The following is a 19,492-nucleotide window of genomic DNA, read 5'->3' as shown; positions in this document are numbered from 1 at the left end:
GAAAGGGAGACAACAAATTTTCTTATGAGTTGAGTTATGTCTGCGATTCAAACTCTAAACAGCAGCAAAGAATTGTTCTTATTAATATATCTGACAAATTTGTCTAAACTTTGTGTCAATATCATTAATTTTTCTTTTCTAGATTTATGTTTTAATAAAATGTGATTCATTTATAAACAAAAATTTGATGTAGCTAGGTCGTATCTTGTCCACAGCATAAATGCTCTTAATTTCCAGTAGAACATTACCAAAAAATTATTATCTGGCCATACAGTTTGATCAGTATATACTGGATTGTTCTAAAATTTTTCAGTTGTTCTGTTTTTCAAATTGTACAAAATATTTAGAAAACTGACTTAAAGATTTGAAAACATTGAATATGACCCATTTCTCATTATTTAGATCCTATTCAATTTGTTGTACATTAATTTTGATAAAAAATACTTTGTAATAAAATGGTTTAAGATTGAATGTGATTTAATTTTTTAAGATTTAAAATAATACCTCCTCAAAATGTAAAACTATCTATTTTGAATCTATTTTGTAACTATTTTTTGAATCTCTGAAACATTATTAATAATTATTTTTTATATTTATATACATTATTTATTACACTTATTCAGATTGAGATTACGTCGCATAAAAAAAAAACTGTTTTCTTTTTAAAAACTATCTTGTTTCAATATTTATACAAAACAGATTAACTTAGTGGAACAAAAATCATGATTAGCTGACTAGAATCTTAAGACCTGTTTTTCAACTTGCTCACACATTTTACATTCCGAAATTATTTTTATTCTTTGTAAATGGTACATTAAATATGAGAATAAGATATAAATTGAATCTATATCAAAATATGGACCCATATGGAAGAAAAAATACATTTGATTTTATAAGAAATCTGGGTTTTTGTAATGTGTTCAAACTGCTAGCTAATCCGCACTGATTATTTTGAGAAAAAATTTACTTTTTATAATATGAGTATATCTTCCAATAAATCATGATGCAGTATATGGTTTGTATCATTACTGGTTTTTTGGTTGTCTTTTATTATTGCTTTTTAATTATGTTATAGAATGTTTACAACAATAAATTTATACAATACATAATAGATGTGATTCTTATTTGGAAATTATTTCCTCACAATATTCTCAGAATTTAAACACAAGTCATCAACTATGGAAAAAGTTGAGTAAAGAGAAGGCTGTCTGCATTGTTACATACAAACGCTTACTGATGCTATTAATTATATATATATATATATATATATTCAGAAAGAGAACAGTAGATAAGAGGGGATAATAATAGCATATCTAATGTATGGTTTCATTGGTGCATTAACATATGATATATAAAGATTATTTATTGCGTAGTTTTTTTTTTGTATTTTACTGTGTTTTTTATATAACACTGAAATTACCTAGGCTATTACAGTAATTTATAGGTTAATCTAACAAAGTCCGCCAGTTTTGTTTGATCATAGAGTTATTCCTACGCCAGTGAGGTTAGTGTAGGGAACTTTTCACGCCCTATGGTTTTCCAAACCACTTTTGACTATCAAATAAACTTTTGTGAATTAGTACTTTCACAGTTCCCCCCCCCCCCAGCATTTCATATTGTTTTCTTTCTTTTTGTGCAATTTTATTTGTTTAATCAAACAACACTGAAGTGGCGTGTGCTTACTTATTGAACAGCCTTGACAGATGCAATTATGGTGATAGCGATGATCCTGCTGCTAGAATTACTAGCAGAGGAAGCGATGGAGAGAACAAGTGGTAAATCCAAGAGCCAGACAAGGAGGGAGCTAGTGGAATAATGGTAGATGAGGTGGTCAAGGACACAATCTGGACAGCAGACGAGGAGGCTCATTCCTCATATAAAGCCATAGCTGGCAAGGAGACATGGGAAACTGCTGTCTTTTGAACTAACCCAGTTCTTGTCAGGCCATGGAAGCTTTAACAAACATTTGTTTGATAAGAAAAGGAGGAGAGCCAACTTGTGTCTCTATTGTGGAGAATGCAATACGGTGGAATATATAATCTTCCAATATATAAGGTGGGAAGATGCAAGGAGAGAGGTACACAACAAAATAGGGTTGATGGCACCAGATAACATAGTGGAAGGCATGCTTCATGTAATAAGAAACTGGAACATGATTAGTAGTATGATCGGTACCATAACCAAGAAGAACGCATCTGAGGAAATGGAGGATGAATACGATCTGCATCCACTGGTAGGAAGACCCATAAGTCTGTTTAGAAGATAAGTTCAGTTTAGAGCTGTACAACACAGGATCGGAGTTATACTGAAAGTATTCCAGCTCCCATGGTTGTATAGTAAAAAAAAAATGCATGGTTTACCCAAGACATTTTTAAATATTGGCTTTTTAAACTATTTCGTGAAGTGTATGAATTTCAAGAAAACATCCCAACTGATGAGATTAAATTGTTACTTCAAGTCACAATTATTAACCATTTAAATGCTATGTAAAAAAAATCCTTTATTAAGCAATTTCTGTTTTTATCTTTTGCAAAATAAAAGCAAATAATATATTCAGAGAGAGTGTAGCCTAAACCTAAATATCTTTCATATAATTTTTTATTGAAAATTTAATATTGCAATTTAATTTTTAATAATTTCTGCATGGGTTAAGTGGTTAAACATCAAATCATGATAACCATTCAAACGTGGCTGATGTGACATTTTTTGTCAAGAATTTTTCATTCCCCAGAAAGGCTGACGAGATACTCACGTTCAGTGTAGTGCTGTCACATGTTGGCCTCTAGCAGCTGTAATTTTAACTGTATCTTTGTGGCAACTGTATGGTTGGATTCGTGAAATTATACTCATTATTCGATGTGTATTTATTGATATAATAATAATTATATTAAAAACTATTTTTAATAATTATATTAAAAACAATGCGTTTCTTTGGCTATGTTTGCGCTTATATTCCAAGTGTAAATGCGTGCGTTGTTTAATGAAGTTTACTTGAATTTATTTGTGTATTCAGTTTATTTATTTATTTTATTATTTTTTTATAGTGTTCTAATTTTATATTTAATTACTATATTTTATTGAATCAGACTTTTGTGTTTTATCTCTATTATTTTTATACTAGCAATTTAGTTTATTTTTTTCCAATGGCTGGATGTTCACGTAATTTAGCCGACAATGAAATTGAAAACTTATGGAATTCCGATCTGATTCAGATTTTTCTGATCATGACATAATAAATTACCTGTTTGAATCTAGTGAGGATGAAAATGATGAGGTTATTCCTAATGGGTATTTCCACCCTTCTGGTGTAATAGTACAATTTATGGGGATTTTAATTTTAGCTGGAATGAAGTAGATAAATTTATTAGTCAATCATGTCAGTTTACTGAAAACAGTGGAGTAAATTTAAATGTTTTTGGGAACCTAGGCCATAACACCAATGGATGCATTTTTCAAATTTTTTGATAAGACACTAGTAAACAAAGTTGTAGAGAAGACCAACAGATATGCTTCTAAATTTAGATTATTTTATTGCCAAAATCCAGGGTTCATAAAGGGTATGAAAAATTTATTTAAATACATATACTTAGCCATAATTATGTCGATGGGTATTGTACAAAAACCATCTGTAAAATATTACTCCAAAAAATAACTGTTTGAGACACCTGGCTTTTCTGTTATGATTCCTATTGACAGATTTATATTATTAAAAAAATTCTTCCACTTCGACAACAGTTAATTACACTGACCCGATAAAACCTTTTAAAATTCAATCAATAACAGATGCCTAGCTTGAAAAATTTCAATTAAAGAAACTTGTTAATTGATGAATTGTTACATTTATGGAACGGTCATCTTGGCTGGAAGCAAGCAAAAAAGGGGATAGCTGCGCCATATATTCTGGCAAAGTAATGCTAATGCAATGGCATGATAAAAGTCATATCCCTTATTACTACTTGCCGCAGTGTGGTATGATAACTGTTTTTCAAAATAATGGGAAGATGGCATCTAAACCAAAACTTGTGGTTGATTACAATAAATTTATTGGGGGGAGTTGATTGAAAAGACTAGATGATTCAGCCTTATTTGCTGGACAGAAAAAATTTCAAAATGGTACATAACACCTTTTTAAAGATTATTAAATATGACTATCTACAATTCATTTGTAATTTATAAAAAACCTTTTTTACCAACAGACCATTTAAAATTTTGAATGAATCTAATTAAATACATTTTTGAAACATTTGGATCATCAGTAACTAGGCTTAAGACTAATCGGCAATCCATGGAACCACCACTGTCCAGATTAACTGATAGATATTTTATCAGAAGAATCCCACCAACTGGAAAGAAATCCAAACTTTATCAAAGATGTATGTAACTCATCCGGAAAAAGAAAAGAAACAATTATTGGTGTTCCGAATGTGAACCAGCATTATTTATAGATGAATGCTTTGAAATTTACCCCACAAAAGTAAAATGATAAAATAGGTTGTAAGTATTGTAAAAAAAAAAAAAATGTAAATAGTTCCTCTCAGTTGTGTTAAACTTTTAAAATATTCAGTAGCAATTCAGAGATCACCACAGTTAAAAAAATCACATATATTGTAAGTAATATTTCTATTTGGCATGACAAATTATAAAAATTAGATTCTGCATGCTTTTCTTAAAAGAATGATGCACAAGATCAATTTTACACCACTTGTATAATTCAATAAGATTTTATAATATTTAATTTTTTATTGTTTCTTTCAATTCTGTAAAGCTTTGTAAAAGTGCAAAAAATGTAAAATTAACTCCACACTGAGATAAGTCATTACATAACTAACACCCACAGTTGGGAGAATAATAAAAATTAATTTATAGCTACACAGTTGTGATACTTATTTGCAATGAATTGATGAATGAAAGTTGTAATGGATTTATTTTTTTAGCTATTGTTGTCAAAAAGCATTACCTAAGGACAAGAGATTTCAGTTTCTATCAGAGTAATAAATAACCAACATACAAGTACTACTGTGTGAATTAAATAAATTTTTATTTATTTGTATGGGTCCTGAGTCATTGTAGCATCTTCGAAAACAAATGCACTGATGAAGCCAAGAGGGTGGCAACAAATGGCCTCTGATTAGAATTAACATGCGAGAGCAACTTCACGAAGAGAGTCCATGTCAAACTACTTACCCAATGGAGTCATCCTAAATTGACTGAAGATCAGGCACACAAAGCTAATCTATTTAATTCTATTTAGTTCTCCTAAGCAGAACTATGAAGCATACAATGTAAAATGGTCCATAAACCACTTACTTATAGATTGCCCAATGTTTGGGTTTATTTGTCGACAATTAAATCCAAATGTGAAGGTTCTACTCGACTGGAAAAAATACATCAAAAGACTGTTATGGTTTCTCTGTGATAGTGGGATGAAGAACTTAATTTAGTGGTTTTGCTTAAAGGAGATCCTTTACGGAGTATTGTGTATGCAGTGAAAGTAGTCTATCGGTCATGTTTTAATATTTGTTACCCATTTTTTATTCACGTTTTAGTTTGTTACTCAATGTTTGGTGTTTACTGTCTAATTATTTATGATCACTTAGTTTTATTTAAGTTGCTAATGACTTATCGTTGATGTGATAAACAAATAATGAAAAAAAAAAAGAAGTTAAATACATTTTATTGTGTGAATGAAAAATACTGCAAACAAAATTTGTCAAATCAGACAATGAACTTCAAACAATTATTACAACGAACACCACAGAACTGCTTCCTATATGTAAGCATCAGCCAGTCAACAGAAATATCAGCGTATAATTGAAATAAGTTAATCAGATTTAAGCACAGAATTAGTGGTTATTACTCGATTATATAAAAGAGTAGCTTGATATGTAATGTGGTAGGATTAAATAATAAACAACCACACATCCACAAATAAACTGCACAAAATACAAACATGTTAAATCCCAAAAATTGTAACTGGTTTATCAAATAGAGCACCAGTTAATAAATATATAAATAAAACTTTAATTCATAAACTTATATTTTCAAGAAGCTACTATTCACCAAGATGTTTTCAAACATCTTGGTTGTTGAACCATAAGGGGATACAGTTAGCTATTTTTGAGGACCTAAAATTTCTAACTCAGCAGTTTAATAAAAAAAAAATTAAACAGTGAATAGTTTTATTTTTTGTAACGTGAGATTCCTCTCTTAACTGGATGTAAATGTTACAAAAATAAAAAATAAATAAATAAAGCAACAGTTAGTTTTGTTCCAGAAATCATAGTATTATACAAATAAATATACACACATTCATTAGAATTAACACAGTAATTCATCTTGAACTGAATATGCTGACCCAGCATAACTGTTACACAAATCAGTATTGAATTATGAAATGAACACATAATTCATGTCTCCATAAGAAGGCAAGCTGTGATACACATTGTCAATAAGACATTCTCTTGAATTAAAAAAAAAACTAATGATAAATAAATATACGTATGTTTACGGTGTGAAATAAAACAATTTCAGTAACAGTTAAAATGAACACATTAAATGGAAGCACCTAATTGCTGGTTGCTGTTCCAAAACTGTATTCATTAAAAAATAAATAAATAACAATGTATTTAATAAGTCAGGTTAGGTTATGTATCACTTTTCCACAGTTTAATAGTCTTATCTTGTTCAAGAGCTGCTGATGCTATAATATTTTCTGTTGGATGACATGCAGTGCACAATACAACATCTGAAAAATTATTATTATTATTATTTACATATTCTTAAAAGCAAATTAGCCAAATAGATAAATTACATTATCTAAATAAGTAAAAACAAAAAAAAATATATATATTTGAAAATCTTAAAATCTCATTTGTAATAAATTATACTAAAAAATTAATAGTAAATAAAGTATGCAAGAACAGGAAATAAATATGGTCATTATGAAAGTGAAATAAAAAAATAATAAAAGGAAAAAAATGATTTAGTTAGTGAAATTCTGTAAAGGAAGTAGCAGCAGAAAATAATAAGATAATGAAATTCGACAATTAAAAATAAGATAAAAAAGTATGAAAAACTTTACATTATTGTTTTATGAAGGAAGATCGGTGTTCAAGGACAAACTGATCTGGATAACTCCCTCTTGTAACTAAAAATTTAAGTAAAATATTAACAATGAGATTTAAAACGAGATAAACAATTCATCTCTACCTATAGCTCATTTCCTTAGATTTCATGGTGTCTCCAACATAACACTGTTATTAAGCATTTAAGATAAAAAAAATCCAGATTTCCTCGACAATTAAATGAAGACAGGAAAAGTGATATGAATGAAGCAGTCTTCCATTTCATGATCCAATTTTCAATTGATACAAGCAACAGAAAATGTTGATGTACAGTATCATTAGTTTCATTCAAAATGAAATGGCAATAAATTTTCAGGATTACTGAGATTTAACTACCGTAATTATTTTACTAACAATCCTTGTGTGAAGTAAAATAAACGATTAGGATCAAACGGTATTTTTCTGTTCCATATAATACTTGTAAGCAATCTGATGCAGAGACAAAGTACTTCAAAAAAATTTTCCAGATGTATTTGACCATCTATTACATTATAAGGTTCTGTCTTTACACCTCATCAGGTTTTATTTGATTCAAAAACTAAAAGAATTTTTAGCAGCGGTCATTTTTGAATGAAAGAAGTAAAAAAAATCATGTAACCGAGTGGTTGATGAAACTAATAGAAAAATAATAGATTGATGAAAGTACCGAACAAAATATTCTGAATTTACTCGTTTTAAATTTATTACAAGAAAGATTTTATACTTTTTGGATAATTCTCAAATATTTTCTATTATATTTTTAGCGATCAGGTCTTTCTCTTTGATTTTACTTTTACATACTTAAATCAATAACAATAAAGAAGAAGAAACAACTATGCGACCAAAGGAAATTTTCAAAAATAATTAAGTGCACAATATTTATTTAATCACATAATTTCTGGGACTAATACTTCATATAAGGTTTTGTAATATAAAATCAAAAATTATACTGAAAAGTGATTAATGTATTATCATGTGAATGCTAAAAACAAAAACTATGTTAACCATCTAAGAATGTAGAAAAATAATAACTGAAGCGCAATCCTGACAAAGTTAAGAGAGGGCTACTAATTGAAGTTAGATAAACACAATACTTTATAAACAACCTGACTCTGATATTATAAAATTTTTTAACAATTTCTACTTCAGCCTCTACACCTAGAATAGTGGAAATTCTGAGTACTAGCTATAGTTTTTCTTCTGATGCAGCATGCAATAAATGATAAAAAAAAAAAAAAGAAGAGAAAACATGCAGCTATTTATGTGCTCTAACAATTACAGAAGTGATAAGAAATGTGATGAAAGTGATAAGGAAGCGAGAAGAAATTTTAAATTGTTTCAACATGAAGATTTTCATTACGTATAGTATTTTAATTTGGACAAGTACAAAAATTTAAACAATTGCAATAAACAAAAAGCACTTAAATTTAACAACATTAAAAAAACAAATATAAAGATTTAAATGTTATCATTATAACTGACTAATTACCAGTATGTCCATGTAGTTTTTGTACAATCTCTTTTGTTTGTAAATTCCATATATATACAAGATTATCCTCAGAACCAGATACAATCCACTGAAATTAAATATTACTTGTTTTAATATATATACAATAAATGATTATTAAGTGCATCCACAACATGAACCCATTTACTCACACTCATATACACTACCTAAAATTAGTAATGTTAAGTGCAAGATAGGTGTCAGTATGAATGTTATTTCATAAAAATATATTTTATGTTTATGTTAATAATTGTACAAATACTATTAAAGGAATAATCTGATAATGTAAATGTAATATAATGTACAAACATATCATAAAAACACAATATATATAATACAATAAAGTAAATTATAATAAAACCTGAAAAAAGGAATAAGGATTAAAAGATGCACTCATTCTGTTCAACTACTATATTATACTGCACACATGCACATCTTTAAATCACCAATGTAGTAGGATCATTGTGTGTGTGTGTGTGTGTGTGTGTGTGTGTGTATGTCAAAACACCTATCTACCTACATATCTCTTATTAGCATTTTTTGCAATCTTAAATTTTAAATCTGATCTTATACGCAGTTACTTTAATTATTTATGAATAATCCAATGGACAGATTGTGAAAGCATTATCATAAGATTAGTGTTTTAGCAACATCAAAACTACTGTATCTTGATGTGGTTTTAAAAAACTCATTCTAATTGCACAGATTATATAGTGTACGATACAAAAAATTATGGTATATGGGAATTAATATCAGAGTATGGTTAGCAACCAAATGACTTCAGCTTTCCAATTCTTGATGAATCAGACATTGTTAACACTGTAACTGAGGTAAAGCAGATTCTTGTTGATATCCAGAAAGTTCATATTTTAAACATAAGTAATAGTAAATATTCTGTGGTTATTGATGATATTCCAGCTATTATTTTACAAGAAATGGTTGTTATTATCCTCCTTACAAATTTAATTAACGATTCTTTCAGCAACATATTCCTAAACTGTTGTAAGACTTGTTAATTCCCCCCTTAAGAAACATTTGGTACTTAATCTACAAAATTATACGCCAATTTCATTATAGCCTTTATTTTCTGAAGTATTTGAAATAATTAACTTTTATTATTAACTTAAGTTTATAATTAACTTTTAGTGTTCTTTGAAAAGCACATAGTATTAACTTTCAGCATTATTTTACGAAAAAATTGTCTACTGACAGAGCCTTTTCCTCTTTTTTGAAAATTATTCTAAATTCTGTGATAAAAAAATTCAATTTTCAATTTTTTGTGATCTCAGTAAAGCATTAGATTTACTGAACATATAAACAGATTAAACTAAGAGATCTTAAGATTGAAGAGTGAAGTTATGGTGGTGGGGAGAGACAGGGACGTACAAGAAGATAAAATGTTGGGCAACACTTCATTGAGAATGGTGAACAAATTTACATATTTAGGAGTGAACATAATAAGTGATGGAAGGATTAACCAGGCAATCACAAAGAGGTTCGGGAAAGGTAGGAAGGTTTTTACCAGGGTTAGATTTTTATAGATAAACAGGTTCTGCGAAGGGCTAAGATAAGTATTTTTTATTCCGATGGTGACGTATAAATCAGAAACTTGGACAATAAATGAGAAAGAGTGGAGTAGGTTACCGGCATGTGAAATGAAGTTCTTACAAAATACAGCAGGGAAGACAGTTGGATAAAATAAAAAGCATAATAATCCGGAAAGACACTTTAATACAGGCAGCCTGAGAAACAGGATAGAACAGACTAGGTTGAGATGGCTGGTTCATTTAAGAAGAATGAAGAATAACAGAATTCCAAAAGATTAAGGAAAATTTGAAGGAATCATGACAAATACTATGGGGGAAAGCTGAGAAGATAGAGATGAAGTTTGCTGGACTTAGAAGGTATATTCTGGATGAGGTAGAAAGTGAACAATGGGAAGATGTGTAAATGGAGGCTTGTTAAATTCCTAGATCCACAATAAAGTGGAACAGGTATGTATTTCAGTAATGAACAAACATTTGATATGCACTTGTACATTACAAGAATTATTATTTCAACAATGAATTGAAGAAAATAGGTAGGCCATTAAAATAGATGTGGTAACTAAATTTAACAAAATAAATAAAAAATGTAAGTAAATGAATAACTAATGAATTTATAAGAATAATGTGTTACTATGTTTTTTTTTTAGTAAATAAGTCAGTGGAGTTATGTGAATAGAGAATCAACAATCAGCAGAGCTCATAAGCGGATGCAGAACATATTGTTAAGATTCATTAATTTTTTTTATCCTCTTACCTAATGTAAACAAATACCGTCATCTTCTTGTTATTGAATCAGCTGACCTTAATTATTGTAGAATTATTAATTGTATGAATTTTACTTTCCTTTAAAATGTTGAGGAAATCATATTATTAATTTTATATCTATTCTAACTAGACATATGTTTAACATATATATATTTAAAATGTGAATTTAACTAAAGTATTAATTATTATGATTTAATGTAATGATTAATTAATTCAATGTAAATTTAAAGTAAATAAAGGAAGCGCTTAATAATATTTGGTTATCCAGCAATTACTTAATGTGTACAGTTTATACAACCAACGTATTACACCGCGGCTGAAATTGTTGTACATTATTTTTGATCTGCCGAATACTTAAAAAATTAATATGGAAAAGATTGGATAATATAAATATAATATAATATTATCATAAATATCAGTTATATGTGAAGTTCTAATACATGTCAGATATATAAAAATACACCCCAACTTGGCAAATATATACAATCTTCATTGGTGCCTCATTAATAACAACAGTTAATTCGTGGATGAAATTAGGTATTGATCATGGAGATGCTACAATGAATCTGGGTTTGTAATTTACGCTAACACATTATCAAAAGTTATTAAACCAAAGAAAATTAATTGAGGCCTCCATTACAAGAATTGGAACATTCACAGATAAATTTGACAGGTCACAAGGTGACAGCTATGCATTGTAAGTCAAATTATGAAATCTTGATTTGCACAGCACATATTATTCCAATCAAACACAATTAGAAATAGACTTTGATGATGATATTTTGTCTTTAGATTGAGTACAAGTCGAGGAAAATTTATGCAATATTAAGTAAGTAATTTAAGTATTTTATGCAATGTAAGTTGCAACATTTATTAAATAATCGTAGGGTAAATAATCAAGATCATTTTGCAGACAGCTATTAAACAATTACAATTGCAACCTATTAATTTACCATTGTTTAAAAGTAACGTTCTTGAATGGCATCACTTTTTTAACATATTTAATGATTTAATCCACACTTGAAAGTATTTAACATATATTCAAAAGTTAAACTACTTACATTCGTTGTTAAGAGATGAAGCCTTAGCCATTATTAAAAATCTTCCAATAACCAATGAAAATTATAAAATTGTATTAGATCTACTGAAAAAATGATTTAATAATAAATTTATGATTGCATATTTTAATGCAGACATTTTAAAAATAAATTCATTAAAAGGAGAATCATTAGATCTTTTATCTAAATTGATTATTGACATTTCTTCATTTGTCAACTCACTTGAATCTATGCAACTTCCAGTTAACAAATTTGAATTCATTATAATTCAATTTTTAATATCAAGGTTAAAATTATAGTACTGCCATACTATGAAAGGAAAGATTATCAAATAAAGGCTGTCAAGATTTTCAAGTGTTCCTAAAATTTCTTGAGACCAGATGATAGATCCTTAAAAATGTTAGTTTAGGTACTACAAACTCACAATTCAATAGCGGTAATGTTAAAGGACAACATTACAACAATGCATTTAAATCTAATCGCAAACATCCTACTTCAAACGTTAACAAGATTCATAAACTTAATATCAGCTGTTATTCTAAATTTAACTTTACATTTTTTGTTCTACAATTTCAATCATTTACAAAAAGGTAAAGAATTTTTGACTTTATCTAATGATGAACAAAGAGACTTTTTAGAACATAATAATTCTTGTCTCATATGTTTTCATAAAGCTCATTCCAACAATCAATGTTACTAAAATAACCTACGTGATTTATGTCAACAAAGACACAACACATTCGATAAAACTAATAAACTTAATGATTTTAAATTAAGCAATAATAGATTTAGAAATAATGATTATTGTTCACAATCAAACAAAAATATAATTTTGTCTACGTAAATGACATTTTTGGTTATACTCATTTATGTAGAATCTTGTTAGACTCAGGCAGTCAATCAAATTTTTGCACATAAAGTTTGTTCGCAAATCAGGACTCAATAAAGAGGATTTACCTATTTCAGGCATAAATAATGCATTAACTAATTCTGATAATAGTGTAGTACTTACATTGCACTCTCGATATAAAACTTTTCATTTAAGGTGCACTGTGCTGTTTTGTCAGTCATAACTAACAGCCTTCCATTACAAACATTTGAAATTTCCCATCTTGATTTACCTCAAAATTTATTCTTTGCAGATCCTAAATTTAACATATTGAATAATATTGATATTTTAATCGGAGCCCAATTTTATTTAGATCTTATTTTATCTCGTAAATTTATTTGAAATCCAAGATATCCTATTATTCAAGAGACTAAGTTAGGATATATTCTTAGCGATTGTCTTCCTACTAAAATGAAACATAAGAATACTGTTACATCCCTTTTTACAAGCAAATCATTCAACTATACTTGAAATTTTTTTGGAAAAATGATGAAATTGATTCTGATATCTTAATTAATGAAACTTCTACATGTCAAACACAATTCCAACTTAATACCACTAGAAACAATCAAGGCAGATTTATAGTTTCGTTACCATGTAAATCTGACAGACTGTGGTTAGGTGATTCTTTCATTAATGCTAAAAATAGGTTCTTATATCTGGCACAAAGATTATGCAACAATTCTAATCTTAAAAAGGAATATCCCACCTTTATGCACGAATACTTAAATTTAGGTTATATGTCATCAATTAATTCTGACAATTTATTAACTAATGAATCAGATATATATAATTTACCTCACCACCCAATATTTAAGCCCACCAATTCTAACTACCAAACTGCGAGTTGTCTTTGACGGCTTAGCTAAGACTATTAATGGTTTATCTCTTAATGATACACTAATAGTTGGACCTGTTGTCCAACAGGACCTATTTTCAGTCATACTTAGATTTAGAATTCATAACTATGTTATTACATCAGACATAGCAAAAATGTATCGGCAAATACTAGTTAAACCTAATAACTAATTTACAATGCATACTTTGGTGCGAATCTCCAGAACATGAATTAAAACATTTTGCACTTAGAACTATAACATATGGAACCACTTGTGCTCCATACTTAGCCACTAGATGCCTAATTCAAACATGAAATGAAAACCAAAGAGATTTCCCATTAGCATGCAATGCTACTAGAAATGATTTTTGTTTTGATTTTATTTCAGACTATGACCATCTAGATGAAGCTGTCTAATTAAAAACTATGTTTCTAATTTACTCAGTTATGGTTTTCCATTTCATCAATGGTTCTCTAATAATGATAATATTACTTACTACTCCTGAGCAAAATTATTCTATTTCTTTAGCCCAGGAACATGAGTTACGTACCTTAGGCATTTTATGGAACAACTCTACAAATACATTATGATTCCAAATTGCTCAATTCTTTGATACTAAAATGTATACTAAAAGAATCATTCTTTCTATTATTGCAGGAGTATTTGACCCATTAGGTCTTAATGGTCCTATTGTTTTTTATCATAAATGCTTTATGCAATCTTTATGGCAACTTAAAATTAATTGGGATGAAAGATTATCCACAACAATATTATCTCAATGGTAAAAATTATACAATCAGTTGCAGTTACATCGAATTAATTAAGATAAAAGACCAATTAAATTCAACAATGGTGCTGAGGTTAATTCAATTCAAATACATGGATTTTCAGATGCCTCCATAAAGAGTTCCAGCTGTTGTATCTAAATTCAAACTTTATTTCCTAATCAAACAATTTCATGTAACTTACTTTGTTCCAAATCAAAAATTGCTCCTTTAAATCAAATAACATTACTAAGGCTCGAATTATCTGGTTGTTTACTACTTTCACATTTATTGCTGAAGGTAATCAATGCTTTAAATATACATATTGATGAAATACATTTGTATTCACATTCAACAATAGCATTGTCCTGGATTCATGGATATCCATCTGCTTGGAAGGTATTAGTGTTAGAATTACTGAAATTCAAAGAGATACCTCTAATGCTAAATGGCACTACATTAAGTTTTTGAAAAATCCAGCTGACAGATTGTCCAAGGGTTGTAATCCAATTAAATTAATTGATATGTTACTTTGGTGGCATGGTCCACCTTGGCTCTTATAATTTTCATCTCATTGGCCAAATACTCATATTCATTTTGATATCTATATTAAGGATCCGGAATGTCTTACAGAAAACGTAAAGGCATATCAACAGCTTTAGTACACATACTATTTTAGTTGACTATACACAATAATTTTCAACTTTACTTAAGCTAAGTCACAAATTTCGCTTTTGTTTCCGATTTATTTACAGTCTTAAATTACATCGTTCTGAATGAACCACAAGGCTATTTAACTACAAGGGAATTAAATCAGACCCTTACCTTTTTCATAAAACAGTCTCAACTCCCAACATGTACATTTTAAGAACAATCAAATTATTTCTAACCAAAGTAAAATCATTTCACTTGACTCATTTCTGGATGACTTAGGACTATTATGAGTGGGAGATCGATTACAACACACTTTATTATATTATCAAGCAAAATATCTTATTATCCTACACTCAAAGGCAAAAATTAACTAAATTAATTATTACTGTTGAGCATTCTGGTATACAATTGATGCATCATTCATTACGCCAGAAATACTGGATCTTAAATGCTAAAACAAGCATTTCATCAATTTTTAATGTTTGAATTGTTTTCGTTTTAACACAAAAACTTGCAAACTAGGTCAGTTACCACCCTTCAGAGTAGTACTTTCCCATCCATTCTTTGTGCAATACACTATGGAGCCTCTTTATGATTTGTTGTGGCAGGCAGCGGTCCAAAGCCTTAAGTAAATCTTATATCGCACTTTTTATATGCCTCAGTACTAAGGCGATTCATTTAGAATTAGTCTCGGATTTGACTACTCTCGGATTCATAGCAACACTCGAGAGATTTATTTCACGAAGAGGTATTCCTATCCAAATCTTTTCCGACAATGGTTCCAATTTCCGCTCTGCCAGGAATATTTTGTATGACTTATTTAAATTCTTACATTCAGAAAATTTAAAATCAAACATTCAAGTCTTTTTTACCAAACAAAACATATGGTCATTTATTCCACCTTCTTTGCCCCATTTTGGTGGCTCATAGAAAGTGCAATTAAAAGCATAAAATATCATCTATGATGTGTAGTACGACAAACAATCCTGAACTGTGAAGAATTGTATATGGTATCAACACAGGTTGAAGCCGTCTTTTAATTCTCATCCCATTTTTACTGTTTCTACAGATCATTGGGACCCAGAGCCCCTATTGTCTGGACATTTTCTTAGCTGTCCACTTATGTCTTTACGTGAACCAGATTGCCAAGAAATTGAAATCAACCGCCTTTGGCATTGGCTTTTACTCCAGAAATTCATCCAATCTTTTACCATCTTTTCCAGATGGTCTAAGGACTATCTTCATAATCTCCAGCAGAGAAATAGATGGAATTTTCCTTCACATAATCTGTCTATTGGAGACTTAGTATTAATCCACAAGGAAAACTCTTCACCAATGAGTGGAAATTCGGAATTAACACTAAAGTGTATCCAGGTTCTGACCAATTATTTTGAGTTGTTGATTTAAAGACTGCTAATGATCAGCTCCGAAGACCTATGCATAAATTATGTTTGCTGCCAGTATCTGACAATTAATTAAATATTGTTTATTTTTTTAAAAAAACTTTCATAATAATATTACTAATTGATAGTATTTTTAAAATAATAATTTTGTTCATTTTATATTGTATTTTATTATTGTAATTTATTTATTATATCTTATTAATATTCTTTCAATTATGATCTGTAGCATGTTCATAAATGTTATATATTGTTATTATAATTTAATATTCCGCATTTATATCAATATATTTATACCTTACTCATATGCTCTTATACAGTCACCCTTACAGTCTTATACAGTTTGACTATCATACTACATTTACATGTACATACATACTAGACACAGGCACATACGCAGACAAACAAACAATATAAAACCACAGAAAAATATTATATATTAGGTGCAATAAGTCATCATTGTTTACACTTTCTAGCAAATGGCACCATGGTAGTTTGGGCCATTAGACACACCTTCTCGCAATAGATGCGTCACGAGTAATATACTTAAAGAAATCCTAGTCTATAAGATTTAGGTACAAGTTTGCAAGAATATATATATTTACGTATATTATAACAAAGTAATTGATGTATGAGCATTATTATTATAATACATTGACATAAATCTGTAATCACTATTATATATTATATTGATAAAAAATGTAAAATAAATAATTTATGTATTCAATTGTATTATAACAGTGTAATTGGTTTATTTATGTCTGTTACATTATAAAAATTACTGAACCATATTATTGGTATAATTTATATTTGTATTATAACATTTATGTACTTATCTTATAACTCAATTATACTGATGTTCTCATATTATTATTAGAAAAAAGAACTTCTTTTTTGATGGGCGGTATGTTAAGATTCATTCATTTTCTTTATCCTCTTACCTAATATAAACAAATACTATCTTCTTACTTGTTATTGAACCAGCTGATCTTAATTATTGTAGAATTATTAATTGTATGAATTTTACTTTCCTTTAAAATGTTGAAAAAATCACATTACTAATTTTAAATTTTATATCTGTTCTAGCTAGACATTACATTGTATGTATACATACATGTATGTTTAACATATATATTTAAAATGTGAATTTAACTACAGTATGAAACTATTACGATTTAATGTAATGATTAATTAATTCAATGTAAATTTAAAGTAAATAAAAGAAGTGCTTAATAATATTTGGTTATCCGACAATTACTTAATGTATACAGTTTACACAACAAATGTGTTACACGGTGGCTGAAACTGTTGTACACATATATTTAATTATTATTTTTTGTTTTATGTTACGGTACAAAGCTTTCATTGTGATTTGTATAAGCCTACCCTTACGATAATTTTATACATCAAATTTAATAATTATAAAGGGGTGATTCAGGAAGAAAGGGAAATTGATTCTAGAACTTTAAATAAGGGAAATTCATACAAACATACATGTCCAAAAATGTTTCATCAAGTTACCCTTGGTGAAATGAGGTCATACTGATGATATTTTTAAGACATTATACAAGAGGTTTTGATGGTTTATGTTTTTTGAACTGAAAGATCAAATAAGAAGGTTCCAGAACTGTAGCTCCTGTAGTTTTCATGATCTAATGTAAAACAGAAATATTCGGTGACAAAAAACAATTTTTTTTAGGTTTGAAATACAATAACTTTATTAAATGACTAATAAATGCACAAATTTTATTATCAAAACTTGTAGAGAATATAATTCTGAGGAAATTGATGTAATAAAGTCAATGAAAAACAAAAAAAAAAGAAGTTTTTATCATTAAAAACAAAACTTGAGAAAAATGTTAAAAATTTGTAAAAATTAAAATTAGCTGTTTTTAGTATAATAAATCTAGACCTTTGAAAGATTAGGTTGGCAATACTAACTGTATGTTTTGAAATTAATTTAATTACTCATTGCTATCATAAAATTGGAATGACATGTAAATAATAAATATTAGGCGGTTTATTTTTTTTTTAACTAATCTTGATAATAATTTTTGAAAATTTAGTTGTGTAGCAAGTTTGTGTTTAAAGTTCTCTAAACTGTACCTACATTCTTCCAATTGAATCTGAATTTAAAAAAAATGAAATTCTGTTTTGAAAATTGTCACGTCTCTTCACTCCAGCAGAATATGCTGATATGATTTTTGTGTATGGCTTTTGCGACGGAAGTGTTCCAGTTGCAGTAGAAGAATGCTGACATAGGTATCCTAGATGAGTAGTTCTTAACCATAAAGTATTTTGTAACAATTTTTAATAATCTTCATGAGAATGGTGCAATTTCAATCATTCATGTCTCACCTGAACGTCAACCCGTAAAATGCTCATGAAAGGGAAAACATTCTTCTTGCACTAAGCTTTACAAGACTCAACATTCCACAAAGTACAGTATGAAGGACATTACATGTTCATGGACTGTGCCCTTATCATGTTCAAAAAGTTAACACCTTCAACTTGATGACCACGCCTGCAGTTTTTTCAATGGTAATCACTTAATTCTGCTCATAATATTTTCAGACAAAGCTACTTTTACACGTAATAGCATAAACAACACATGGAATTCATATCTGTGGTCTGAAGAAAACCCAAGTGCTGTAGTTGAATCAAACTTCCAGCAATGACTTTTGGTTAACTTTTGATGTGGCAGGATTGACGACCAAACCCACCGGGTTGGTCTAGTGGTGAACACGTCTTCTCAAATCAGCTGATTTGGAAGTCAAGAGTTCCAGCGTTCAAGTCCTAGTAAAGTCAGTTATTTTTACATGGATTTGAGTACTAGATCGAGGATACCGGTGTTCTTTGGTGGTTGGGTTTCAATTAACCACACATCTCAGGAATGGTTAAACTGAGACTGTACAAGACTACACTCATACATATCATCCTCTGAAGTATTATCTGAAAGGTAATTA

General features: G+C 28.9%; 1 protein-coding gene across 3 annotated transcripts in view; it reads right to left on the bottom strand.

The window, feature by feature from the left end:
• Positions 1-507: 507 nt before the first annotated feature.
• The window catches only part of LOC142328111 (WD repeat-containing protein 5), a 37,768-nt gene continuing 18,783 nt past the window's right edge, over positions 508-19,492 (bottom strand). For 2 of the 3 annotated variants that reach the window (XM_075371624.1, XM_075371625.1), the window contains 2 exons: positions 8,593-8,680; positions 508-6,745 (listed from right to left, as the gene is read on the bottom strand). In XM_075371624.1, coding sequence (XP_075227739.1) covers positions 6,645-6,745; positions 8,593-8,680 — 189 coding nt within the window. In that variant the 3' untranslated portion in view covers positions 508-6,644. Of the gene's footprint in view, positions 6,746-8,592; positions 8,681-12,992; positions 13,126-19,492 lie in introns of all 3 variants that reach the window. The other variant, XR_012757190.1, reaches the window with a different exon arrangement.

The sequence above is a fragment of the Lycorma delicatula genome, chromosome 7 (assembly GCF_047948215.1).
Source record: "Lycorma delicatula isolate Av1 chromosome 7, ASM4794821v1, whole genome shotgun sequence".
Classification (NCBI taxonomy): Eukaryota; Metazoa; Arthropoda; class Insecta; order Hemiptera; family Fulgoridae; genus Lycorma; species Lycorma delicatula.
The sequence above is the reverse complement of the archived record's forward strand: the minus strand, read 5'-3'. Positions and strand labels throughout refer to the sequence as shown.